The sequence below is a fragment of the Gobio gobio genome, assembly GCF_949357685.1.
Source record: "Gobio gobio genome assembly, chromosome: 4".
NCBI lineage: Eukaryota > Metazoa > Chordata > Actinopteri > Cypriniformes > Gobionidae > Gobio > Gobio gobio.
Genome location: NC_137100.1, coordinates 13,026,142 through 13,053,715, shown reverse-complemented (window position 1 = coordinate 13,053,715; position 27,574 = coordinate 13,026,142). Strand labels below are relative to the sequence as shown.

Sequence of the window (27,574 nt, the reverse complement as noted above, 5' to 3'; positions counted from 1 at the left end):
TGCATGTTCCATGGAAGAAAAAAATAAAAAGTTTTGGAACAACATGAGAATGAGTAAATAATAACAATTTAGCTTATTTAAGTGTATATATTTTCACAAAATAATACTGATGAAGAATTTACCAGGACATGTGCAGCATGGCAATGCAACTTATTTGCAAAAAAAGAAAAATTATAAATATAATAAAACAAATAAATGTTTCCGTATATACTGATTTTATTAGTGCAGAGGAAAATACATCACAATACAAACACAAAAATCACTTTTATTTACAGTTGTGGATAAAACAAGTATATTAGTCGATTACATTTCTTTCTAATGTTTGCTGTCCAAATTGACACTTTCACGCTGCAACTCAATCCAAGTACTGTATTTAAGATTGAGACTATGTACAAACTTTAGGTTTTCCTGTGGTGGTGACGAGGTCCTGTACAAGACAATATGAACTTGAAATCTTTCTCCTCTGAACATCAAGGGAAAGACCTTAAAATATCTCCTCAGAAAACATAAAGCTTGCTGTAAGTGTAAAGCCAACCAGGCTGTTGGACACATCAGTTTGGGCCTGTGGGACATTTGGGCTAATCTAATGCAGATCTCACTGTACTGAACATCAAAGGCACGGAATCGTAAATGAGAAAAACCAGTGACTTTGAGGAAGGAGAGATGGACTGCATTTCAAATGTTGGAGGAAAATCGCCTGATTACAAATGTATTGCTTTGAAGCTGGACGGATCGTGGTACGTTAATGTAGTTGTACCGAATAGATTGTGCACCGTCTCCCCCTGGTGTATGGATCATGCTCTTACACCCCAGCTCTTGTGGTATGGAGATCTCAAATGTTACATACAAACTTCATCCAGTCCTTTATTTTGCTTGCTAATCTTTCCTAAAACGTCCTGCAGTTGTCCAACAGCCTCCATCATGTGTCGGACGCTGTCTTGGACACTTCCCATTCCCTCTCGCCTCCACGAAAGACGCAGTTCCTCGATCCATCTCAGCACTTCATCTAGCTGTTTCTGCGTTTCTTTCTGCTCCTCGAGCTCAGCGAGGAGCGCTTGCTTGGCGCACACCTCGGCTTCATAAGCCTGTAGAAGTTTTGCAATGGAGTCCTGCAGTTTAATGAGCTCCTCTTTGCCTTCTGGGTACTTCTGGTGCAGCTGGTCATCGGGCAGTAGGACGTTGTGAGGAATGGAGAGGACGCGGTCCATCAGCATCCCCTTCATGCGCTGAAACATGACTTCGAAACGGTCCTGTAAAAACTGTCGCAGTTTTTGGGTGCTCTCTCGAGCGGTCAGTCGCAGCTCTGCTGGCGGATCATGGCCTGGACACAATCTTTTCACAAACACAGACTCAACAGCGACCAATATGTGATTAAGGGAGTCTCGAAAGGCATCACAAACTCGTAATGTGCAGGTCTCCGGGGTGAAGCCGAAGAACTGTGCTTCATACAGCTGGAGGGATTCAGATCCCACTGAAACTACAGTGATAAGAGATTGTTAAGAGAAGTTACTGGAAACCAATATACATATACAATATATTACAATATACATATATGCAAACATGTCAAAAGTTTGGAAACATTACTATTTTTTATGTTTTTGAAAGTAGTGTCTGCTCATCAAGCCTGTATTCATTTGATCAAAAATACAGAAACAACAGTAATATTGTGAAATATTATTACAATTTAAAATAATAGTTTTCTATTTTCATATACTTTAAAATATAATTTATTTCTGTGATGGTAAAGCTGAATTTTCAGCATCATTACTCTAGTCTTCAAACTAATATGCTGATTTACTATCAATGTTGGAAACATTTGTGCTGCTTAATATTTTTATAACCTATGATACTTTTTCAGGATTCTTTGATGAATAAAAAAAGAAAATGAGTAAAAAAAGAACAGCATTTATTCAGTATAGAAATCTTTTGTAACAATATACACTACCTTTCAAAAGTTAAAAAGTTTTTCGTTCTTTTTTTTCTAATTTTATTTAGCAAGGATGTGTCAAATTGATAAAAAGTGAATATTTATAATGTATTCTATTTTGAATAAATGCTGTTCTTTTTAACTTTTTAATCATCATTGAATCCTAAAAAATAAAAAAATATTTAGCAGGACAACTGTTTCCAAAATTGATAATAACTGAGTATTAAATCAGCATATTAGAATGATTTCTGAGGGATCGCGTGACACTGAAGACTGGAGAAATTATGCTGAAAATACGGCTTTGAATCACAGAAATAAATTATATTTTAAAGTAAACCATTATTTTAAATTGTGATATTTCACAATATGTAATGTTAATGTATTTGAATAATGTTTATGTATTTTTTTTAATCAAAAAATGCAGTCTTGATGAGCATAAGAGACTTCAGTAACACTTTATTTTACAGCATCCTTGTTACATGTTCTTACCATAGTAATAGTAAATTATGCATAATTACATGCAACTAAGTACTTATATATATAATTACACTGTAACAATTAACGTTACACCGTAAAATAAAGTGTAACCGAGACTTTCATATGCCAGATCTAGCCGTATTAAACTATAACAACAACAGTTATCTACATGTAAAAATGAATACATATTTTCTAACACCCAAGAGTTACAGATGAAGAAACATAAATAAACGTTCCGTTATTTGTTATACTGTTGATATTGTATATGTTGTTCGAGAATTAAAGAGGTTTGAAAACCCCAATCGTGTTTTACCTCCGCTCTCTGCCATCTCTACAGCCCGCGCGCAGTTCAACCTTCTTCATGCGTCACTCAGTGAAATTGCGACTGAAAGCGCAATATCGCCCCCTGCTGATTGGGAGCGTATATGAACCATAGACTGTAAAAATATGAACCTAACCTCTCAAACCAAAGAGTGGCCAGGGGTGACCACGGCCACCACTGTATAAACTCTGGCCACCCCTAGTATGATTTTGCAGTGGGTACAATTCATTTGAATACATAATTATTCATGTGGATTCACAATAGTTCATCATACCTGCAAACTCGTCCCTTTTCGGCGAAATTCGCCGTTTTGAATCAAAATATGTCATTTATGTCATCAAGTTGAAAGCTTGTTAACATCACAATAATAATCAATGCAAACAGCGATTGATACGGGATAGAGTATTTCTGGCTGCCTGTCTCTGCCTGAGAGACATTCGTAGAGAAATCAAAACAAATGAACATAACAGCACTAAACTCACAGAAGAACCATACTGAGGTTAAAATTGAGCTTTATTTATAACTTATGATATTGTTAATAACACGAGTCGACTGAAGGGAGCTGTTATTATGCAGAATATTATCACGATTGCAAATGTTACATTGAATTTTGTGGTTCAATAAACAAGTAGCCTAGTTAATAAGTTACTTACATTTTAGTCACAAACAATATTGACTTTTTTGTTCTATATCACTGACGAAAATAGTTCCAAAAGGAAAGCAACACTCAGCGCTGTGTTTTGTTACTGAATGATTCAGTGTTTTGACTGAATCGTTTGAATGAACAACTCAGTGACTCACTCATTAAGACGGTCACTTGCTGCCACCTACTGGCGGTTTAGTTTCATGTTTAAAATATCATTGCATTTTTCTTATTTGTAAATTCAAACTTTTAAAACATCAATCTCATAACATTATTTATTGTAGTTGTAATTTTGCAGTGTAAATTATTTTATTTGATTGGTAACAGCCTTATAGTGTCTTATTATTATAAATGAATTTATTGATCAAATGTGAGAATTTGACATGAATGATGATGCGTTTAATAAGGTAAAAAAATTGCCTTTGTAAAGCAAATATTCAGATTTAAGTAGAATTTTGCTTCAGAATAAATATGTTTACACCACCAAACCCCTTTAAAAATGACTGAATAATCTAATTCAGCACTCTTATGGAAATTTTGTAATATTTTGGACTTATCATTTAAATCTGACTCATTTTCAAATTGTTTGTTATAAATCAACATCTCAGGAAAATTTTATGTTTCTAATCAAAATACAAGTTTCTGCCACAGAACAGGGCATTGATTTCATACATGTCCACTGTAGAGGACACCGGGACTAAAGCATGCTTATCAGGCATTTTAGGAGACACAACAAGTGAATAGGGAAAGACATTATATATCAATGTTCCTATAAAATATTAGATATTATTATGAAAACATGGCCAACTATTATTTACACAACCTGAAAATTGATTGGTGAGTGGCGGAAAAAATCCCATTGTTTTTACCTATACATGTCATTTTGTGTAATTTTATGTCCCAATGTCAACATACAGTACGTGAACTAGGAATTTAATTTTTCCAAAAATATATATATATTTTTTTTGTTTCTTATTATCTAAACAATGTAATGACATGGAGAGAAAAAAAAACTATAACCAAAAGACTTTGTTTTCCTGGGTCTTAGGAGGTTAAACTGTGCATAGGCCTACAGTTCATCGACTTTGACCTTTTTAGGAAACAAACGCTATTATATAGTGCAACAGTGCACGGCCACTTTTTTCCATAGGGATTTTAAAAAGTTATTCGATATAAGCATGAAACAAACCAACCAACTACATTTGATTTGAAGCAAAAACTATAGAAATCGGATAGACAAATGTAGCCTACAAGATAATGGCTTTAATGAGGGAAAGAACTACCATCCCATCAAGCATTGTGATTTATATAATGAATTAAAAATGATGGATAAATAAAAACCTATAGACTTAAAGATGTTTATTGTAGAAAAACAATAAAGGCTATGTCAGGTTTACTGCAAAATATGCATATAAATTGATGCAGTGAGATCCAGTCAGACGAAGAAGTAATGAATAAAAAAGATTTTATTTATAAGTAGAATAAAATGAATAATAAAAACAGTCAGCTTTTAATAGTAAGTAACAATAAACAAAGTAACAAGTCTTTAAACAAATATCTCTTAGTAAAATAATTTTGCGTAAGGAGGAGAGGAAGGGCCTCATGAGCGAGATGCAAGAAGAGCAAAATATGAGCTTTGCCAATATTAATACGTTTGTTCAGATCATTATCAGGAACATGTTAATCATGTAAAAAATATATATAAGCTCAGCTAAACATCGCGGTTTTATCACCACAGAAGCAGAACAAGCCAAATAAGCCTTGTGACATTTGATAGTAGTCCCGATAACAGACTTTGCTGAAGAACATATCTCAACTTTTAGAGAAGTGGCAGCATGTACTTTATATATAAAAAGTCTGGTTTATGAATAATATATGGTGAGTTTTCCAAATAACGCATGAATGGGCAGTCCAAATGTGAAACTGTCAACGTACATTACAATATTTGCATACGTTTATATTGACAATCTTCACCAACAAATCGAAAAATGCCATACTTACAAATGACCGGGATAAAGCAATGATCGACACTTTAGCTGACCAATCAGAGCAGCAAGTTCACAAGCCGGTGACCAATTGGAACCATCAAAAACTAAAACCACCTCCTTCATTTGGTTGCCCGGGTGATGACGTGTCAAGAAGGTGCCGGAAGCAGCGTTGTCGCTCCAAAAAATGGCATACCAGACAATCCGACAGGAATATTTACAGATTCCTTTGGTTACTAGAGCTTATACCACCGCCTGCGTACTCACTACAGCCGCCGTGGTAAGTAAATTGGACGAATGTTAAGGTCTTAAGCGCTATTTTTATCCGTGGCCTCGTCCCTATACAGTTATAGCACAGCTGGTGGCTGGCTGTGGTGTTATCAGGGCATATTTACGTAAAGCCCGCCTTTAAAATGTGTAGTTAATGTTAAATACTGTAAAGTGTAATGGGTATAAGTGTATACATCACTCAGTTTGGTTTCCAGATGCTGTTTGCATGTTCATATCTTACTTCCTGTGTTTACATCCATTTAGCTGACTTACCTCAAGCGAGCTGCTAAAAGTAACTTTACTTTTACCGATTTCAGTAATTATTTGAGTGTAGTATTAATGTAACATTAGACAATGTTTGTTTACCTACAGCATGTCATTCGTATCTGACTGTGATGTTTACTTTGTGTTCACAGCAATTAGAACTCATCACACCTTTCCAGCTTTACTTCAACCCAGATTTAATATTGAGGAATTACCAGGTAAGTGTCAACTGTGTTTCTTTGAAGAGTTGTGTGCCTTGTTTTATTTGTATCCATATAAAGCCTGACATATACACATTTTTAATACAATGTTGACTGAGAGATTGGCGACTAAAAAATCCTCAAAAAGCCTGTTGCATCATATTTGATACATACATTTAACATCATTTTTTTAAATAAAAAATTAAACATCCCAGTATATGTTCATCTTGAAATATTGCTAACAATAAAAAAGTTATTATTATAAAACTTTCTTAAAGATTTCACAGCAAAATGTATCACAACCTGAACATTTTTTAGAATTATACTAAAAGGCCTTTTACTTACTGAAAAATTATAAACTATCAATCAGATGACAAGACATGTGGTTGTTTGTGAGTTTTTCAGCAAAGTTTTGATCATGTTGATAATTTAGAGGCCTTGGAAATTCATGTATTAAATACGATTGCAAGAAAAAAGTATGTGAACCGCTTGCAGAATCTGTGAATAATTTTAACTAAATAAGAGAGATCATACAAAATGCTTTATTTTTTTATTTAGTGCTGTCCGGAATGAGAAATTTTACGTAAAAGATGTTTGCATATAGTCCACAAGACAAAAAATAGCTGAATTTATTAAAATGACAGCGTTTAAAAGTTTATGTACCATTTGATTCTCAATACCGTGTGTCGTTCCCTGGATGATCCACGGCTGTTTTTTTTTTTTTTGTGATGGTTGTTCATGAGTCCCTTGTTTACCCTGAGCAGTTAAACCGCCCAATGTTCTTCAGAAAAATCCTCCAGGTCTTGCAAATTATTCAGTTTTCCAGCATCTTTTGCATATTTGAACCCTCTCCAGCAGGGACTGTATAATTTTGAGATCTGTCTTTTCACACTGAGGACAATTGAGGGACTCAAACACAACTATTAAAAAACCATTAAAGCTTGGTACATACTCTGCAAGAACAAAGAAATTGGCCCGTTTTCTCGAGCTGGCAAGAACAAAGTCCGTTCTGGCCGGGACATTCCATACTTCACGAGAAAAGCAGGTGCCGAACTTCAGGGGAGTCCTCAGAGGTCCCGTCCACTGCAGCATGCGATTACATTTCTGACCAGTCGCACAATAGTTCTCGGACACCCACAAGAAAAAAGTTCTGCGCAGATGATGTGTCGAGAACAAGCTGCGAGAACTCCCAAACCAGGGCTTTTTGATCTCGTAGCCCTGGGAGCGAGAACATTTCCCCTCTGTTTGTGCGGAGTATGTAATGGCCTTAAGAGCAGGGGGTGAACACTTTTGAACAGGATGAAGATATCCACATTTTTCTTATTTTGATTATGATTTTTTGTTCATTTTAGTACCCCCGTTTTCACCCCCGGCTAATGCATTGTGTATCCTTCTGGAGCATCAGTGAATGTTTGAACCTTTCTTAGTTGCATCTGAGTCCCTCAGTTGTCCTCAGTGTGAAAAGATGGATCTCAAAATGGATCTCTTGCACCATGTGATTTCAAAATGTTTTGTGTGTGTGTTTCCATAGGTATGGCGGCTAATAACCAACTTTTTGTTTTTTGGTCCGGTTGGGTTCAACTTCTTATTCAACATGATATTTTTGTATCCTTATAAAAACATAATATATTGATAGTACATCAGTATATTGTAAAAGTTGCGGTGTGTGTAAGGGATGGAGTCTGAAGTTCCTTAACTAGAGTCTCACAGGTACCGGTACTGTCGGATGCTGGAGGAGGGGTCCTTCAGAGGGAGAACCGCTGACTTTGTCTTTATGTTCCTCTTCGGTGGCCTTCTCATGACTGTATCCTTCACATTTTCTCAAAAGTGAAACACTCAATACATTGATCTGTATTGCACAGCAATTAAAGTTAATGTATTTAGCACGATTAATTCACAATAATAATTTGAAATGCTTTACATTGGCATACATACAGTTTTATTTGGTAAGCTTTTGTATAATAAGATCTTACCAGAAAAAGCTTTAGAATGTTTTATTGTACAATTAGGTATTTTAAGTAATTTCATTTATACTATCGGTAGAAATTGTAATTCCATTGCCATAAGGCCTGTTCATAAAAGAATAGCAGAATCCAAAACCACAACTGTAATGATAATGTCGCAGAAGAACGATATGGTTGGAATCACTTTCAGAACCTTTTTTTCCCCAGCTAGTTGGTCATTTAAAACATTGACAGCCAATCAGAATCCGCCCTGCTTTTAAAGAGCTTGAGCATTTAAAGCAGCAGATGAAACGAAACTGCTGCATGCACTTAGAATATTTATAGTTATCGTTCATTGTGTGAACAGGCCTCAAGAGCAATGTTCCCTCTAATTTCTTTTCTCGCTGAGCAAAACTTTTCTCTATTGGGTGGACATTTTGGTCACATGAGCAAAAACATTCTTTACCTGTATAGCGTGTGTAAACGCATTTCATCATGCAGTTATAACTTTTAACTTTAATGTGCCATTTCTATTTTATTGAACCATTGATGCAACTTAGTGATATATTAAATAAATAAAATAAAAATAAAAAACGGTTAATTCAGAAGTCATTAAATTAAGCACATTTTACAGTGCTGATAACTGTAGTCTTCTTTTCCAAGAAATACTATTAAAATCTCCCCAGGACAGTTCAATTCTTTAGAATATAATATAATATGAAAAAAAATTAAGCAGTTACACTGAGATGGTTCTTAATGTGTTTTTGTACAGTCATTTATCAGCGACAGGCAGCATTAAATCATCTATATTAAATGTTTGTTTATTGCTTATGAATTTCCAGGATTTTCTATATCAGGGGTTTTCAAACGTTGTAATGGCAAGGATCCCTAAACAATCCCCTTGTGAGATCAATTCTTTATTAGGCGTACACTAGAATGCAATTAATATAGCCTATAATATAATATAAAAACTAATGGAAGTATTTATAGTATATTATATTATAGTATATATATATTTTATAGTCATCTAAACATCCCTGAAACCCAAACCACACACGCATCTATTTAAACTGATGTGTGTTACTTTGGTGTTTAGAGTTTGCACGCTACACTTGTGGTGGTGGGTATAACTGTAAATGTCTGTTTTGTTACCGTGCTGTGTCCATCATCTGTTATTTCCACCACTTAATCAAGCCACTCTTCTTTAAAACATGGCGGGGTTTTATTCCATGTCTTAGGGTTTCTCGTTGCCTCTCATTTTGAGCTATTTGGACCGCAAACACGACTCCCTGCTGCATGCTCACACGTGACATCATTGTCTTTCTATGAAACCTGTAAACCGCATCCACTGGTTCTAACACGATAGTACGGAGCCCGGCACGTCACCTATAGGAGAAAAAAAAACAATCCGTGCCGACGGTTTTGCAATCCGTTCCCTCAGTTTATAAACCGTGATCACGAATTCTTAAACTGTTCCCTCTGTTTAATAAATCGTGCCCACAGATTAATAAACCGTACCCACGAATTTCCAATCCGTGCGCTCAGATTTTGCTAATCGGTTTTTAAATCCGTTCTCACAAATTCATAATGCGCACGCTTTCACAATCTGTGCGCACAGGTTTGTAAAAACTTTACTCACGGATTCATTTCAGAAGAAGAACAGCAAACTCCCAGGTAGCCTACGTGTTAACGAATCTTATTGTGTATTATTCATCAAATTATATTAACTGCAGATTCTCTATAAACGGGTGGCGGAATACAACGATTTAATAAGAATTATGTGCGTCAAAATCTTGTTTAACTGTAATAATCTTAGCACTTTATTATTATTGCCTAATAAACCTGGCATTGTGTATTATGACTGACTTTTAATTTCTTTGTTCCTCTTTTCTTCTTCTAAATGCATGTAGCCTAAATGCAACAATAGCCAAATAATAATTATAATAATAATAACAACAACAATTATTATTAATTGTATTTATTTTTTAAATGTATTTATTTATCAATTATTAATTTATGACTATAAATGAGTGCACTTAAAGTATGTTTATCATAAAATATTTAATGAATGCTTTATTTAAAAAAAAAAAGTTTTTACAGTTTTAGAAATGTTTGTGTAGCCTACTATTCATTTTTAACATGAAGACTTCGTTTTTTTTGAACGGCAGTGTAAAAAATGTACAGACAAGTTTAAAATCATTAAAGATCATAAAATAATAGACCAAGAAGTAATGAAATTAAAAATGTATTACAAGGAGAACGTATATACAAAGGACATACATTTTTATTAACATAATACCCTAATATGCTTCAGATTATATGAACTCTAACCTCAACAGGTAGACAAATATAGAAACCACAATGAAAGCAAAAAATGAAAGCAAAAGTTTGTCAAATATACATACAATATGCCATATATATATTAGGCAGGACAAGATTGTGCGATTCCCTTATTTCAAAACTTCTTAACCTAAACATTGCCTTTGTGTAACATTTGCTCAAATACATAGTGATTTTCTTAATAGTTGTGCAGATATTTGGCATGTTTGTGAATCTTGTGTTCTTAGGTCAGGCTTTTACCATCATGCTGGTGTATATCTGGAGCAGGAGGAACCCAAACGTGCGCATGAATTTCTTTGGCCTTTTGAATTTCCAGGCGCCCTTCCTCCCATGGGTGCTCATGGGATTCTCTCTGCTGCTGGGAAACTCCATCATTGTGGACCTTTTAGGTACAGACTTGATGATATGTCTGATCTAGAGCTGCAACTAACGATTCTTTTTTCTGTCGACTAATCTAACGATTATTTTTTCGATTAGTCGACTAATCTAACGATTATTTTTCCAGATTAATCTTATTATTCTTTTTTACTGATTATTGTATTTCAAAGAGGGTAGTGAATTTGTATATTATTTTAACATGAAATCAATGAATGATGACTATTAATTGTATTTCAGGAAGGGTAGTGTACATAGTATGCCATTTTATAATGAAATATATGAACACAAGAAGCTTTTTAAACATAATATATAATGATACTATTCATCATAAAATGTATACAGAGTAGGCCTAATTAGGAAAAGTTGTTTACTATAGTAGTTGAGTATGATTTACTTATTGATTTGTGTCAATAGTAAAGAAAATGCACTTGTATTTATCTGCAAAAGGTTCACATACAGGAACTTTCAGCATAGTGTTAATGTATAACTAGTCGTCTATTTTGAAGATACATGTGCATATACAACGACTAAAGCTGCCAGAAGTTTTTGCCCAAACTTCAAAGACAAATGATTAAATGATTAAAGCTAGAGGCATATCTTAACTTTAATGTTACGTTAATCATGTAAACTACCTATATACAGCAAGTTATTATGCATATGTGTTTGGGACAGAGCGGAACCAGGTCGCATTAACAGGAGATATATGCAGCCCATAATAAATAAAAGCACGAGACGTACTGGGGTCGGAGAAGAGCACCGGAAAATGTGACCGTCTGTTGCAATACACGCGCCACGGTTCAGCTGCGCGAGAGAACACTGGCAGCAGGGTTGCCAGGTTTACACAACAAAACCCACACATTCGTTACTCAAAACTAGACCGAAACAAGCCCAATCGCGTTTCGGGGAGGTTCTCTGGTAAACATCGCGTTCGGGGGGTTAAATATGTGTGTTTTTTTGCTTCAACCCGCGGACATGAGACACAGCCCGCGGCAACAGTGTAGAAGCCCAATTCCGCGGAAAAAAGCGGACTTGGCAACACTGACTGGCAGTGTGAAAGCTCCCGCTCTCCACGCGCACAGCTCCTGCTCTGCCACCGCGCGCAGTGTGAAACCGACGTTACAGAGCGAACAAAGCACAGTTTTACTCTGCTTCTGTTTAAAGTACTCCCACACTTTTGAATGTCGCGGTCTGGCTTTATATGATAAATTATCATTTTCACTATGCCCGGGAGCAGAAGCTGCCATTATTCTAGATCTTCTGTTCCATTCTAGAACGTAAATAATGTGCCGCCGACGCGTCGACGTGTATTTTCGTAGTCGACGTCATCGACGACGTCGACGCGTCGTTGCAGCCCTAGTCTGATCTATTCACTTTTCTTGTGCTGATACTTGCTTTGACAACAAAGAGGTCCAATTGTATTCATTATCAATACAGAATTTCATATGACATAAAGAGGATTTTTTTTGTTTACTTATGATGTTTAAAAATGTTTTCAGTATACATTACTATAAGTTTATATGTTCTGTCATTTTGATATAAGGCATTGCAGTGGGACACGTGTACTACTTTCTAGAGGATGTGTTTCCCAACCAACCAGGTGGCAGCAGATGGCTGAGGACTCCCTCCATCCTGTGAGTAGTAATGTCTTCACAATGTCAAGGGTTTTTCCATTTATTAGTACCTGTCAAAAGAAGATTCAGAAATATTAACATTTTTGCTCAAAATCAATATTTCACAATATTACTGTTTTTATTACAAATTAAAATAACTGTTTTCTGTTTGAATATATTTTTGTAGACAAATCTTTTTATTGAATTTTCCAAACATTTGAACAACAGTCACATCAAATTAAAATGTTAATACAACATTGCAAACCTAATAGGAAAACAAAACAAACAAACAAAATGGGGAGGAGGATTAAGGGGGAGCTTACAATTAGTGTTTGGGTTGAATCTACACTCTAAAAAAATGCTGGGTTAAAAACAACCCAAGTTGGGTTGAAAATGGACTAGCCCAGCAATTGGGTTGTTTTAACCCAGTGAATGGGTAGTTTTAACCCAGCGGTTGTGTTAAATGTTTGCTTAAAACAACCCAATTGCTGGGTTAGTCCTTTCTCAACCCAACTTGGGTTGTTTTTAACCCAGCATTTTTTAGAGTGTATCTTCAAAATATGAAAGGAAAGGCCTCCAGACTTAAAAAAAATCTGTTGACAGAGCCTTTCTCTAACTTTAAATATGCCATGACACTTTCTACCCACTTAACATGTGTTGATGGTTTATTTGACTTCCATTTTAGAAATATAAGCTGTCGAGCCAACAAAGAAGAGAAAGCCAGTGCATCCGATTGACCTGGTGGTAGATTTGAATATATTTTCAAATGTAATTTATTCCTGTGATGGTAAAGCTGCATTTTTGTCATCATTACTCCAGTCTTCAGTGTCACATGATCCTTCAGAAATCATTCTAATATGCTGATTAGGTACTCTTATTTTTATCAATGTTGAGAACCGTTTTGGCTGCGTAACATTTTTGTGGAAATGGTGATACTTTTTTTTCAGGATTCTTTGATGAATTGACAGTTCAGTGAACAACATTTATTTGCATTTATTACATTTTATTTAATACATGTATTAAAGCAATGAACTGCAAAAGGTTCAACCAGGCGCTCAGGTAGAGTTAAATAGTCCGTAATAGGTGCTCTTGGGGTAGGGAAAAATCCAACGACTCAAAAAAGGCAGGTCCCAGGCACTCAGTCAGATGTAAAAAGAGGAGAAGGCATGAATGAAAAAGCCTTTATTTGGGTTAATACCATTGGGTTAATTGATTGTATTAGGCTAATTGAATGCTTTCGGACTATGGGTGGGGCTCAACTTATAAGTTGGTGTCATTCTCATTCTTTGTGTTGCCTTGCCCTGAAGAAGACCATTTGTTGGTTGAAACATGTTGGCTCTTGTATTTAAAAAACAAAAAAGATTTAAGCCACACCAAATAAAGGCTTTTTAATTAATTCCTTCTCCTCTTTTTACGTCTGACTGAGTGCTTGGGACCTGTCTTTTTTGAGACATGTATTAAACCATTTATCAAATAGAAATCTTTTGTAACATTATAAAAGTCTTTACTGTCAATTTTGATAAATGTTTGAATTGTATCATTGTTTCCACAAAAATGTTAAAGGGTTAGTTCACCCAAAAATGAAAATGATCTCATGAATTACTCCCTCAAGCCATCCTAGGTGTACATGACTGACTTCTTTCAGACGAATACAATCTGAGTTCTATAAAAAAAAATGTCCTGACTAATCCAAGCTTTATAATGGCAGCGAATGGAAGCCCAAAATTTGAAGCACACAAAAGTGCATCCATTAATCAGAAAGTGAATCGATGGGTTTGTTTAAGAAAAATATCCATATTCTAAACTTTATACAGTAAAATATCTAGCTTCCGCCAGACCGCCTTTCGTATTCAACTTAAGAAGAAAGTGTAACCCCTCGCAGTTCAAAACACTTACGCTACACCCAACGTCATCGTTGGGTGTTGCGCAAAAAAAGTCAGTTATGCTTTTTTCATTTATAATGATACATTAAGTGGATTTCTAATAAATGCTGTTCTTTCAAACTTTCTATTTATCAAAGAATTTCCTCCAAAATATTAAGCAGCACAACGGTTTTCATCATATAATAATAATAATAAGGAATGTTTCTTGTACAGCAAATCAGCATATTAGAATGATTTCTGAAGGATCATGTGACACTGAAGCCTGGAGTAATGCTGACAATTCATCTCTGCTGTCACAGGGAGAAATTAAATTTTTCTAATGTATTAAAATAGAAAACAGTTCTTTTAAATTGTAATTTCACAATATTACAGTTTTATAGTATTTTTTTTTTTAAATGCTCAAGAGACTCACTAAATCATTAATCGTGCTGATCTCAAATATCTGATCTGATGTCGTGGTGATGTGTATAAACAATTTATTAAGGATCAATTTTTCCTTTCAATCCCAAACTTGTGTGCCACACAATCTAAAACAATCAAATGAAAACTTCTAGGTAATGCTTTAGTCTTTGCTTTAAAGTAAAACCCCATTTGTTTTCAACCTTTCTAGTAAGATGCTCTTTGATACACCTGAGGAAGATGCCAACTACAACCCTCTCCCTGAGGAGCGTCCAGGAGGCTTTGCCTGGGGCGAGGGTCAGCGACTAGGAGGCTAGTCTCAGCACCCGTGTGCCTGCCGATTTAATGGACATCTCTGAGAGCAAGAGAAAGAAAATCTTGTTTCTCTTGTGTACAAAAGAACATGAGCTCTACTCACTGAGCAAAAGGGAGACTTGCAGTTTGTGTGCACGGAAATCATATGCCTCGAAATGTCTGCAAGGCCCACAACGCTCCTCTGACTGGGCATGAGTTTAAAAAAAGAACTGACTTTTGATATGTTGCTGTTGCTGCCCTGTACAACAGCGATTACAAATCGAGCAGCTGTGAAAGAGAAATATCTATTGATCGTCACCATTTTACTTGTTTTCTTTTCTTTTTTTAAAGAATAAATGTGTGTAAAAAGTTTGAGTACTGCTTGTTTTTTTTCTTCAAAGAGCATTTATTTCAAGTTTACAGATTTACAGGAATAAAAGAATAATGCATACTGTAGTATCAGACATGAAAGTCAGTGCAACTATCATGTGATTTATAACCATAATATATATTAATATATTTCTCAGAGTCCTGAGAAGTTTCATCAACCTCTTTTGAACTTGCACAACCACTTCCAAACAATATGGAACTTCGACAGAACATTACGTCTTTGAAGATGTATTACATTTCCAACAATGGGAAGTTAAAGATGGCTTTACATAAATGAAAGTAAACACTTGGGTTACATGCTGTTAGTACTTGCTTCTGTTCAATTAATGCAGAATAGTAGAAATATGTTAGCTGGTTTCTAGGCCTTGTGTCTCAGCTGAAGGTAGACTCGCTGTATGTATGTATGTATGTATGTATGTATATATATTTAAATTCTTTTACCCTACATCATCATAATCCTCACTGTCGCCGTTAGCAGGGGTGTCAATGTCATCATAATCCTCATTGTCTTGGTTAGAAGGGGTGTCAATGTCGTCATAATCCTCGCTGTCTTGGTCTTGACTTTTTTTCTCGACTGTGGTGTAGTGTGGCGTGAAGTTGGGTTGTTGGGGTTCAGGAGGGGTTGACCCCTCAACCACAACATAGTCCAGCACGAGCTCCACATCCTCATAACTCCGATCCACTGGAAATTTAAACATGATTTCAAACTGGTTACATTTCTGTTGCAGAGGGTTTTTGCTTATAGTAATATGCTGAGAGAAAGAAGTATGAAGAGCAAAGCTTTTTTTTCATGTTGACATTATGACATTGAAGAGTTTGTTATTCTTTTTTTTTTTCATGTCATGGCCATAATAAATGATTGTAAGTTAGAGGCAGGTGGTATTGAAGAAAGGACATTCTCATTCTAGAGAGCATTTGATTGGACAAACAATCGAATATGCCCCTGAGTCATCAATATTTTTTAATCCATTTTCCTGGAAAAGAAACTTTAAAATGTGTATATCTGTTAAAAGATAATTTTATTCAACATTTAGGAGTACCCTAGCATGTAAAACGTGGACAAAAAGCCACAAAACTGGAGTTTTGATTTCCTGGGTTGGGAAGAGAGCTTAGACTAAACTTGCAAGGAGCTGAAAAGCTGCCTTTTCTGTTTGTACTGGAGATTTTTTTGGAAGTCTTTTGAAAGTCCTCTTGCCGCCCCTGACTTCCCTTGAGTTCAAACATATTAAGGCCAAGTCACACTGAACCAACAGATGGCAACAGAAACTTTGTCGGATCAGTGTGTTACCCCTGCCGTTGTCTGTTGGCATCTGTATGAGCTTGTTTCCATAAATTGAACGTGCTGAATTGACGCTTGTCGGGTCGCGCAATGCCTGGGAAGTGACGGTCTGTAATCCGGTGATTGTCTTGTGTTTGTCGCCGTCTGTCGGTGTAGTGTGAATTGGCCTTTACAGTGGCGCTGAAAACCTGGAAGGAGAACTTCATCAGGCCCTCTTGGACAAAGGAATGGAGCATTTGTGTCTCGACTGTGGTGTAGTGTGGCGTGAAGGTGGGTTGTTGGGGTGCAGGAGGTGTTGACCCCTCAACCACAACATAGTCCGGCACGAGCTGAACCTCATTACCCTGATCCATTGGAAATTCACTGGAGGAGTTTCAGCATGCTCCTCTGGGCCAAGGAGAAGGATCTGCAGATGTTGCTGAACTTGATGAGCAGGGCTCCTGACACAGCGTCCATCATTCCCCAAATGCTACTGATGACGATGGGTCACATGATGTGCCAGAAGCGCTTTTTGACCTCTTTGAGAAGGTGGCCTCGTTCTGCTGTTGTCGGGGGAAGCCCAGGCCTTCGCCCTAGAGCTTCCCATGCAGAACCTCCTGGTATGTGGTGACTTCAAGTAGCCCGTCCTACAGAAAGTTGGCTGCACCCCAGAGCAACATCTTCAGTGCTTTCAGTTTGTCGAGCTGAGAGGGAGCGGATGGCCATTTGTGATAACCCAGCAGAACCACACCGCTATCCGCTGGTGGTTACAAGCAGAGCCCCGCAACGTCGATGAGATCATCGATCTGGTGGTCCTGGAAGAGTTAATCACGCTGCTTCTGAAAGGGACAGCCAAGTGGGTCCAGTGCCACCACACGACATTGCTAATCTGTAGCTGCGTATTATTATTTATTCTTCCCCAAATGAATAAAACAGCAGAGATTGCAGCCGACCTGAGACTTAAGACCAAAAATGGACGTGAGAGTTACATTTTAGGAACAGATGGTAATGTCCTTTGCTTTTATTGCACCTTCCTGAGATGAGTGGGGAACAGATGTGGAGGTGATAGAGGGAGGGAAGTACAAATCTTCATTGGGGTCATCAGGTGGGCACTCTCTTTCCTTGGTGTCTTGATTAAATATGCCCTTGACACCTCCAGAGGGCTCATCGGTGACATCTGTCATCCCAGTTGCGCCCCCTCTTTTACGCTTTTACCCCACTCTGTGCCTCTGTTGTCACAGGGCCAAACCAACCTCTTAATCCAGAGCCATTGACTCGCTTGCTCAGTGGCACTGGAGAGGGCCAACAGCTTGCCGATCGGCTTGGCCTCGGATGCCTAAATCCTTAGGAATTTTGATGGCAGATCTACCGACAAAGCCTCGCCAGCCAACTTCGACAGGGCAAACCTTTGCTTTCCAGCCACGTTGTTCCACATCGGCTGCTAGTTAAGCATACTTAAGGCTCTTACTTTTGCAGGCCTCCTCCACATTGTCATCCCAGGGCACAGTAAGCTCTAAGATATACACAGTGTGAAGTGTGGAGGACCAAGGAGATTGGTAACTGCAATTATTTCGTGTGGGAAACAAAGCCTCTGCTTCAGGTCAACTAAAAGCTTCCAATCACAAGCTCCACAAAACTGTCCAGTAGCCTATTTGGGGTCTTCACTTTGACCTCCCTTGCCCCTTCCCCCACAAACACCTTTACGGAGCACGAAGAACGGAGGAGGTAAGGCATTGATGGAGGTCAGTCTGGAGTCTAATGACGCTGCAAGAAAACTTTCGACTCTCAACTCCCTCACATCTCATCTCACTGCCCTTGCTTTGCTTGAGAGATAGCCTTTGTGCATCTCGTTGCTTGCTCTTGCCTCCTCAACCACAAGTTTTGTGGAGTCCATTTCTTTGCAGTTTTGAGGGCAGGAACTCTTTTGGCTATGCACGGATTATGGGATTCCATCAGTGTCATTTTTATAGATAGTTCCTTGGGCTTTCTGGTTATTATAGGTTTATGCTTAATTATTCGGACATCAACAGCCCGCTGACTGATCTCATTAAAAAGGGAGCACCAGATCCGGTCCAGTGGAGGGAGCCATGCCAACAGGCATTCACACAGGCTGCTCTGTGTGACAGGCTGCTATTACTTTCTCCTGACTTTAATCTCCCTTTTGTGTTGCAGACAGACACATCAGACATGGGCCTGGGAGCCATATTCTCGCAGGTTGTCAAAGGGGAGGAGTGCCCGGTGCTGTACCTCAGCCGTAAGCTCTAAAAGTGGGTGATCCGGTAGGTCAGGGCTGTCAAAACCTGCTCCTGGAGGGCCACTGTCCTGCAGAGTTTAGCTCCAACTTGCCTCAACACACCTGCCTGAAAGTTTCTAGTATGCCCTGTAAGACCTTGATTTGCTGGTTCAGGTGTGTTTTAATTGGGGTTGGAGCTAAACTCTGCAGAACATTGGCACTCCAGGACCAGGATTGGACACCCCTGTGGTAGATGGTCCTCAGCCTCTGTTCATTTCTCCTGGAACAAGCCTTCACTCTCTGTTTGGACCAAGCCCCCCCCCTGCAGTGGCTCCATCGCAAGAAAGATACCAACACACTAGTCTCAGCTTCAAACGTCACGCCTATGGAAATGGCCAAGCGTTTGACGCCTAAGGCACACAAAATTGTAAAGTTATCACCCGACTGATTGAATTCTACAGGATTTCTGGGAGATGTGTGTCACATCTTTAAAAGTTCCCCTGGAAACAAAGTCATCGTGTTTACAACTGACAGTGAATGTTATCTGTATCAATTAAACACTGGATTTTCAAAATTTTTGAAAATGATGCGCCATTGCTATAGTAATGATGCTGCATGATGTTCCTGAATAAATAATTTTTTTGTTTGAATGCCAATCTGTTATTGTAGCAACATCGACTTTACATTTCCATGCCCCTGAATATGATGCTGAACAAAACAAACTGTGATTAGTTGCTTTTACATGTCAGTCTGATGGTCTCTGGGCGGTCCCATAGCCAATGAAAGCTATTATGGAATCCAGATCTTCTGCCATCAATCTGAAGATCTGGCTACATGAGACTGCCAACATGCGGATCACCTGTGTGGATCTGAAAAGCTGCCCTTTCTGTTCGTATACTTGAGTTTGTTTTTTTAAGTTAAAATAAAGCTTCTCCTTCCCTTGTTACAAAAGCTGTGTGTCATTGCAGTGCTATAAAGTGTAAATTAAAGTAAATGAACGCGTCTATAAAAACAAAACTGACCAGATTCCATGGACTTGAACTGATCTCTGGAAGGTAAGGGTGGTTTTTCATTCTCAAGGTCTTTGTGACAAACTTGGTTGTCCCTGTAATGGAAAAAGTCATTTATTTTAGAGTATTAACACACTTTGAGTATAACAAATATGTGGACTTAAATGACCTTGACAGACTTACTGTTCCTTAAAATGTGTGTCATTGTAATGATTTTGGTTTGTTTGTGTCCTGTACCAAGCAACTAGAAAAAGAGCAAACAAAAATTGAAGGATTGACATGAAAAATGCGAAATAAAATTAATCAAACAGTGGTATACAACAGTCAAACTTATAATAAGGAAGTGGTGACAAGGCCTATTTTCAGTAACTATGAGGTCAAGTTTATGTGAAATGGTTGTTTCCTGCAGCTTTATGTCGGTTTCAAACATCTACTTCAAATCCCTCTTAATAACTTCTGTGAATTCCTTCAAACTAATATTGCGTTATTAAATGAACTGTAGTGTTTTCCTTTTCAATAACAGTATAAGTGTTATTTATATACTGGTATATAAATAACATATCTCTATCTCTCGCTCTCTCTCTATTATTAACTACCATTCAAAAGTGTGGGGTCCGTATATTTGCATGGATGCATTTAACTGAACAAAAATAGACTAAAGCCATTTATAATGTTACAAATGTTGTTTCTATTTCAAATAAATGCTGTTCTTTTAAACATATCATGATTTCCACAAAATATTAAGCAGCACAATCCTTTTCAACATTGATAATAATAATAAATATTTCTTGAGCACCAAATCAGTATCATGTGACCCCGAAGACAAGAGTAAAGGCTGCTAAAATCAGCTTTGCAAGCACAGGAATAAATTACATAAAAATAAAGTGCATTAAAATAGAAAACTGTCATTTTAAATTGTAGTCATATTTCACAATAAAACGGTTTCACTGTTTTATATTATCATCCAGTTCTACAACAGAATTGTGGCTAACACACTCATCAAATGCTCTATTTACCATTTATATTTTTGTGTGGCTGAAAAGAACATATGTAGAGTTGTTAGATATGTTTTACCTCTTTTTCTGATGCAAACATTGATGAAAATGAAAATGATTACTATCACCAGAGCCACCAGAATGATGGCCAGCAGTAATACTGCCCAGAAGTTTTTACGCAAGAACTCCATCTATGAAATGAAACAAAGAAAATGTTCAGGTTCAATGTTATCACTAACATATAAAGGGCATTTTGTTCCATATTATAATGAATAATACTTTAAACTGCGGCTACTTCTCCTTTTCAGCACTGTTCAGGCACATGCTTGAAGTTTCTTGTTTTCCAGTCAGCTGTGTTTCCTGGGTGGAGAGTAGTTTTATTATGCTTCCAATAGCAATCGATTTTGTAATGACAGAAAACTAATCTAGATGAATAATGAATACAGGATGCGGGAATGAATACAGAAATTGCCATTTGTAATATTCCAGATTTATCTTGATCTAAGGCATTAATACAACAGTTTCTCTAGCTCTATCATGCTCACAGCACTCATCCTGCAAAGGCACAAGTTTTACACATGATTAACTGACTTCCTGCATCATTCTTAGCACTGGCTTGTGAGTTTCACTTCACTGACTGTCCAAATTTAGAGATTAATTTATCTTAATAGTTATGCAGAGTATCTTCACAAACAGAATTAAACAATAGACAGGCATTCACACAAGAGAGCTTAAAGGTTTACATCAAATTAAGCCAAAATGTTATATTGAATTATACTATTGTGAGGAAATATAATGCGAAACATATTGACTTAAAACCAATATTAATGAGCTATAGATATACACAAACTTAAGTATTGGCATAATATACTTCTGTTTTCTAAATAACACTGATACAGCTATTAGTATAATTTAAACTTGATTTTAATTTATGTTTTCGGAATAAAACCGCAGTTACACCGATGGTCCATTTTAGACATTCCACTAACCAAATGGCGACTAACTCTCATTAGAGAATTAGTTGACTGTAATAAACTGTTAGGCTAGGGTCCAGGTTAGTAGAATAAGTTGCAAAATGACTTATAGTCAGTAGAATGTCTGTTGGGGAGCATCAAAATAAAGTGTTAGCAGATATTAAACAGTCTACTAATACTCTAATGACTGCTAGTTGACTTGTAGTTTCAAAGTTACTTATAATTAGTAGAATGTCTAAAGCGGACCATTGAAATAAAGTGTACACGCACGGCCTAATGGCTATTCACATGTTTTTGTGAAGATGAAAATAATAAGATAAAGCATAATTACCTTTGTCTGTTGTAGATTACATCAGTCTTGCACATATTCTGTAAAGTGGCGATTACAGAAGTGTCACAGACATCTGGAAAACTTAAACAGATGGAGTTCTTCAGAACTTCCAGCTTCTCTGCCCAGTGCCCACCCACCAAACCTTCTTCCACATAAGCAGTAGGTGTGTGTGACTCAGAAGTGTATGTTTAGTCAGTTGTACATCGACTATGGTTTGGGGAGTTGAACTCAAGAGAGAGAGAGAGAGAGAGAGAGAGAGAGACACTGAGGGATGTTGTAAAACAGTAATAGCACTTCTGCTATTCTTCAGAGAACTGAATCCAGGCATGTCATTTGCCGAATTGCTGTCATCTCAATGTTTTATGGATTGCTGTGGGCGTGACCTCTGTAGAGAGTTATTTCTTTATTTATTGTGGTATAGTGGCTTTGACCTCTAGAAGTTTTGGTGAAGTTCTCATGAGTTTATTTACTCATTTATATATTGTGATCCACATAAGCGTTAGGTCTGTGAGACTGTGTATTGTTAGTCAACTGTGCATTGTTTTTTAGTGTGCTGTGGAGTTAAACCTGAGAGAGAGAGAGAGAGAGAGAGAGAGAGAGAGAGAGAGAGAGAGAGAGAGAGAGAGAGAGAGAGAGAGAGAGAGAGAGAGAGAGAGAGATGGTGTAAAACAAAAATAGTACTTATGCTATTCTGCATAGAACTAAATCCAGGTATTTCATTTGCTATCAACATAAAGGTGCAGTGTGTAGTATTTATGAGGATCTATTGACAGAAATGCAGTATAATATACATGTTTCCAGTGGAGTATAAACACCTTTCATAATGTACCGTTATGTTTTTACTACCTTAGAATGAGCCATTTCTATCTACATACACCGCGGGTCCCCTTACAGTGAAGTCATCATTTTGCGCCGCCATGTTTCTACAGTAGCCCTAAACGGACAAACTGCTCTACAGAGCGCTAGCTACTCCCTGCTGTCTCAGACGACGACATCTTTGTCCTGTGTCGGCCACCGTAGCTTCTCTATGTGCTTCGAAAGGGAGCACATAGAGAAGCGGTGGGTGGGTGCAATTTGCAACCTCACCACTAGATGCTGCTAAAATTTACACACTGTACCTTTAAAGGGACCCCTATTATGCAAAATTCCCTTTAACATGGTGTTTGATCATAAATGTGTGTCAGCAGTGTGTCTACAGATACACCCTATAATGGTAAAAATCCACCCACTCCTTTTTTAATCCCCATAAATCATAAGCAGTGTCTCAGAATAAGTCGTTTGCAGTTTCTATGCAATGTGATGTCACATTGCACAGGCCCCACCCACGACTGCTGACACTTGTGTTGAGCAAAAAGTTGCGGTTGCTGGTGAGTTTGTGTGTAGATGTACGTTTTTGACCAACATTTTCCACTTCTGATGTCATTATAGCGAGAAATTACTACTGTAGTAATTAAGTATTTGTTTCTCACCAAAGCGTGCTTTAATTTGCTGTAGATCATTAAACTGTTACACTGCCTGTTGTTGATGTAATTTCCACTAAAACAGGAAGACAGGGCGGCACATATCAAATAGCTCCTCCCCTTTTTAAAAATAGCCAATAGCATTTTGTTCTGAGTCATTTGAGGTCAGTAAAGCTTTAGTTTCTTCCTAATCTCTAAGCGTTTCTCCTCCATATCACTTCTGTGTAGAATTCAAATAGGTCCAAAGCGTTTTCTGCTCTGCGCCAACTCGCGCATATGATCCGCTCTGTGCTGCCGTGTCTTTGGACCAGAGCAGACTCAGTGTGCGTGCTGTGGCGGTTGGTGTGAAACTGATATGAAGCCACACTTTATATGTCTCAACTGAAAGCATATTTACACTGTCTGAATGGTTCCCTATACCCTATATACAGTGGTTAAAGTGGGTTTTGGCAGAAACTCAAATTTTGTGTAGGTGCAACAGCGAAAAATGACTCACCATGGGGCAACATATTGAGTATTGTGGTATAGCAATACTTTTTGGGATAAGTATCACAATACTTATTTACTTGATATTTTTATGGTTTTATTTTGGTCCATCTACACTGATATGATGATGATACTATGTTAAAATTGCTAAGCACCACAATATGGAACACAACCTTGTTTTTCACAATGTAAATTCAAACATAAAAATGGGACGTTCAAAACTGATTAAAATGTAGCACACCAAAATGGCTGAAGACACAACTATAACAGAAATAAAATCCCAACCTAGATTGCAGCCTATTGCAGAGTTAATGTCAAAATGCAGAATCAAAAGTTTTGCTGTATCATAAAACATAAGAAACAACAACAACAACAAAACAACAATGTATGATGGTCCAAATATTGTGGCTATTCTCACATCAAGTCAAAATAGCTCCCATATTGACTGGTACTGTGATTCGATTTGTCCTTTTATCTCCACTGCAACCAGGCTCAGATTAAGAACCCGTTGGGCACTGTGGCTATAACAACCCTAAGGGCCATAGTAGCTGATCTTGGTGCCACAACGTTTTCTACCACAGAAATAATTTGTATTTTTAAAAAACAAATTCGTCAAAGCACAGAGATACAATGAGTATATACAGTCTGAAAATTCAATCTTAATATTAAGTAGGCCTATATGTAAATATTCCAGACTGCAACACAATAACTCCAGATATGAGGTAAAATCAAACATGTTTCCAGAAACAGCAACAACTTTTGAGCATATACAACCGCCTTAAGGAGTTTTAAAACCACAGAGGTCCCAGATTAGAGGGGTTCGGGGGGCATTTCTTCCCCCAAGAAAGTTTTTATTTCTCTTATCTACATATAGTGGGGCAAAAAAGCATTTAGTCAGCCACCAATTGTGCAAGTACTCCCACTTGAAAAGATGAGAGAGGCCTGTAATTGTCATCATAGGTACACTTCAACTATGAGAGACAGAATGAGAAAAAAAATCCAGAAAAGCACATTGTCTGATTTTTTAAGAATTTATTTGCAAATGATGGTGGAAAATAAGTATTTGGTCAATAACAAAAGTTAATCTCAATACTTTGTTATATACCCTTTGTTGGCAATGACAGAGGTCAAACGTTTTCTGTAAGTCTCCACAAGGTTTTTACACACTGTTGCTGGAAGTTTGGCCCATTCCTCCATACAGATCTCCTCTAGAGCAGTGATGTTTTGGGGCTGTCGCTGGGCAACACAGATTTTCAACTCCCTCCAAAGATTTTCTATGGTGTTGAGATCTGGAGACTGGCTAGGCCACTCCAGGACCTTGAAATGCTTCTTACGAAGCCACTCCTTCGTTGCCCGGGCGGTGTGTTTGTGTCATTGTCATGCTGAAAGACCCAGCCACGTTTCATCTTCAATGCCCTTGCTGATGGAACGAGGTTTTTACTCAAAATCTCACGATACATGGCCCCATTCATTCTTTCCATTACACGGATCAGTTGTCCTGGTCCCTTTGCAGAAAAACAGCCCCAAAGCATGATGTTTCCACCCCCATGCTTCACAGTAGGTATGGTGTTCTTTGGATGCAACTTAGCATTCTTTCTCCTCCAAACAAGACAAGTTGAGTTTTTATCTGACCATATGACATTCTCCCAATCCTCTTCTGGATCATCCAAATGCGCTCTAGCAAACTTCAGACGGGCCCGGACATGTACTGGCTTAAACAGGGGGACACGTCTGGCACGGCAGGATTTGAGTCCCTGGCGGCGTATTACTGATGGTAGCCTTTGTTTCTTTGGTCCCAGCTCTCTGCAGGTCATTCACTAGGTCCTCCCGTGTGGTTCTGGGATTTTTGCTCACCGTTCTTGTGATCATTTTGACCCCACGGGGCGAGATCTTGCATGGAGCCCCAGATCGAGGGAGATAATCAGTGGTCTTGTATGTCTTCCATTTTCTAATAATTGCTCCCACAGTTGATTTCTTCACACCAAGCTGCTTACCTATTGCAGATTCAGTCTTCCCAGCCTGCTGCAGGTCTACAATTTTGTTTCTGGTGTCCTTTGACAGCTCTTTGGTCTTGGCCATAGTGGAGTTTGGAGTCTGACTGTTTGAGGTTGTGGACACGTGTGTTTTATACTGATAACGAGTTCAAACAGGTGCCATTAATACAGGTGACGAGTGGAGGACAGAGGAGCCTCTTAAAGAAGAAGTTACAGGTCTGTGAGAGACAGAAATCTTGCTTTTTTTGTAGGTGACCAAATACTTATTTTCCACATTTGCAAATAAATTCTTTAAAAGTCAGACAATGTGATTTTCTGGATTTTTTTCTCATTCTGTCTCTCATAGTTGAAGTGTACCTATGATGAAAATTACAGGCCTCTCTCATCTTTTTAAGTGGGAGAACTTGCACAATTGGTGGCTGACTAAATACTTTTTTGCCCCACTGTATGTGCATTTTAAGATGGTTGAAGGCTTAAAAAAAAGTTTGTAAAACCATGTTATTGGGCAGTAGATTATCTGTAATACCTGCTCTATTCATCATTCTATCATTTAAATCACTCTCTCTTCATTTCCATCACTCTTTCACTATTTCTTTTGCCCTGTCTCTTCCCCTCCTAAAGCTGAGCTCTGGCTGATAGTCTCAGTGAAGAAAGTAACATAGGGTCAACTTGTATTTAGCCTATATTTTATTAAGCATTTTCGTAGACAAGTTATCCTGTTAGCCTGCACCCCTGCTTTTGAAAAAATCCTAAAAAATGGCATACTTGGAATAAAACCAATACAGTTCATGAATCCTTTGCACTAAAAGCATATGGTCTCATTTGAAAGCAGACACTTGGCAGTTTACTGTAAAGTCATAATTAGTCATTATTTTCATAATCAAACATAGCTATAATAAGCTTCAAAGTTTTGTAAAGTTATTAGAAATGTATTTGTATGAAATATCTTTATGAAAATAAAATTGAATACAATTGCCTTTATGTAGCAATCTAGAAATGCACTATAGCTAAAGTCACATGTCTGACCATGTTATATTTCAAATCTGAAGATGATAAGTCTAAAACTCTGAATTTTATGAAATGTTTTACAAGATCGTGTCATGTGATTTTATTTTGAGATTTCTCTAAAATGTTAACTGATGTTTATTGCCATCTCTTCTGAGCTTTCATTCAGTGTATTGTCTCTATTGTTTTGTGGTGCAAACAGCCCCAATCAGTTTGTCTCCCCAGCTACACATTCACACCTCTCCGGCCAGGTTATGGCTCTAATTATAATTCCTTTGTCTTCATTGTAATTTCTGACGACTCTCTATTCAAACTGTTCTATTCAAACCTCATTTCTTTGAATTTCTCTGAAACTCTATCAAATGCCTTTCTTGAAAATAAACATTTCAGTAGTTTTACATTAAACATTTTTTCATTAAAATAAAATACAGAGGTCTAGACCAGTGTTTCCCAACCGGGGTGCCGTGTAAAAGTCCTTCAAATATAATACTTTTTTTTTTTCA

General features: G+C 37.4%; 3 protein-coding genes across 6 annotated transcripts; 1 reads left to right on the top strand and 2 right to left on the bottom strand.

Annotated features, from left to right (window-relative positions):
• Positions 1–201: 201 nt before the first annotated feature.
• mis12 (MIS12 kinetochore complex component) lies at positions 202–2,744 on the bottom strand. The gene is made up of 2 exons (XM_079815032.1): positions 2,718–2,744; positions 202–1,477 (listed from the first exon to the last, which is right to left on the bottom strand). The coding sequence occupies exons 1-2, from the start codon at positions 2,731–2,733 to the stop codon at positions 840–842; spliced, it is 654 nt and encodes a 217-aa protein (XP_079671158.1). The 5' UTR covers positions 2,734–2,744; the 3' UTR covers positions 202–839.
• Positions 2,745–5,500: 2,756 nt separating this feature from the next.
• On the top strand, positions 5,501–15,307 carry derl2 (derlin 2). The gene is made up of 7 exons (XM_079815992.1): positions 5,501–5,634; positions 6,041–6,106; positions 7,620–7,693; positions 7,799–7,892; positions 10,565–10,760; positions 12,290–12,380; positions 14,853–15,307. Exons 1-7 carry the CDS (start codon positions 5,542–5,544, stop codon positions 14,956–14,958), a joined length of 720 nt encoding a protein of 239 aa, XP_079672118.1. The 5' UTR covers positions 5,501–5,541; the 3' UTR covers positions 14,959–15,307.
• Positions 10,299–22,388, bottom strand: scimp (SLP adaptor and CSK interacting membrane protein). 4 transcript variants are annotated; one of them, XM_079815993.1, is made up of 7 exons: positions 22,127–22,388; positions 21,101–21,181; positions 20,901–21,012; positions 20,010–20,070; positions 19,839–19,921; positions 15,767–16,007; positions 10,299–12,430 (listed from the first exon to the last, which is right to left on the bottom strand). In XM_079815993.1, the coding sequence occupies exons 3-7, from the start codon at positions 21,010–21,012 to the stop codon at positions 12,424–12,426; spliced, it is 504 nt and encodes a 167-aa protein (XP_079672119.1). In that variant the 5' UTR covers positions 21,101–21,181; positions 22,127–22,388; the 3' UTR covers positions 10,299–12,423. The 4 variants fall into 4 exon arrangements, with proteins under 4 accessions (XP_079672119.1, XP_079672120.1, XP_079672121.1 ...); XM_079815994.1 differs by having other exon boundaries at positions 21,117–21,181; positions 22,127–22,284; XM_079815995.1 differs by lacking the exon at positions 10,299–12,430 and having other exon boundaries at positions 15,303–16,007; positions 21,101–21,246; positions 22,127–22,328.
• Positions 22,389–27,574: the final 5,186 nt, after the last annotated feature.

Excerpts from the sequence above, each read along its gene's own strand:
- derl2 (XM_079815992.1), top strand. The coding sequence starts at position 5,542 with ATGGCATACCAGACAATCCGACAGGAATATTTACAGATTCCTTTGGTT. Across the intron at positions 5,635-6,040 it reads TACTCACTACAGCCGCCGTG|CAATTAGAACTCATCACACC; the intron begins GTAAGTAAATTG and ends TTGTGTTCACAG. Across the intron at positions 7,694-7,798 it reads TTATTCAACATGATATTTTT|GTACCGGTACTGTCGGATGC; the intron begins GTATCCTTATAA and ends AGAGTCTCACAG.
- scimp (XM_079815993.1), bottom strand. The coding sequence starts at position 21,012 with ATGGAGTTCTTGCGTAAAAACTTCTGGGCAGTATTACTGCTGGCCATC. Across the intron at positions 20,071-20,900 it reads TGTTTGCATCAGAAAAAGAG|TTGCTTGGTACAGGACACAA; the intron begins GTAAAACATATC and ends CTCTTTTTCTAG. Across the intron at positions 16,008-19,838 it reads GTTCAAGTCCATGGAATCTG|TGGATCGGAGTTATGAGGAT; the intron begins GTCAGTTTTGTT and ends TTAAATTTCCAG.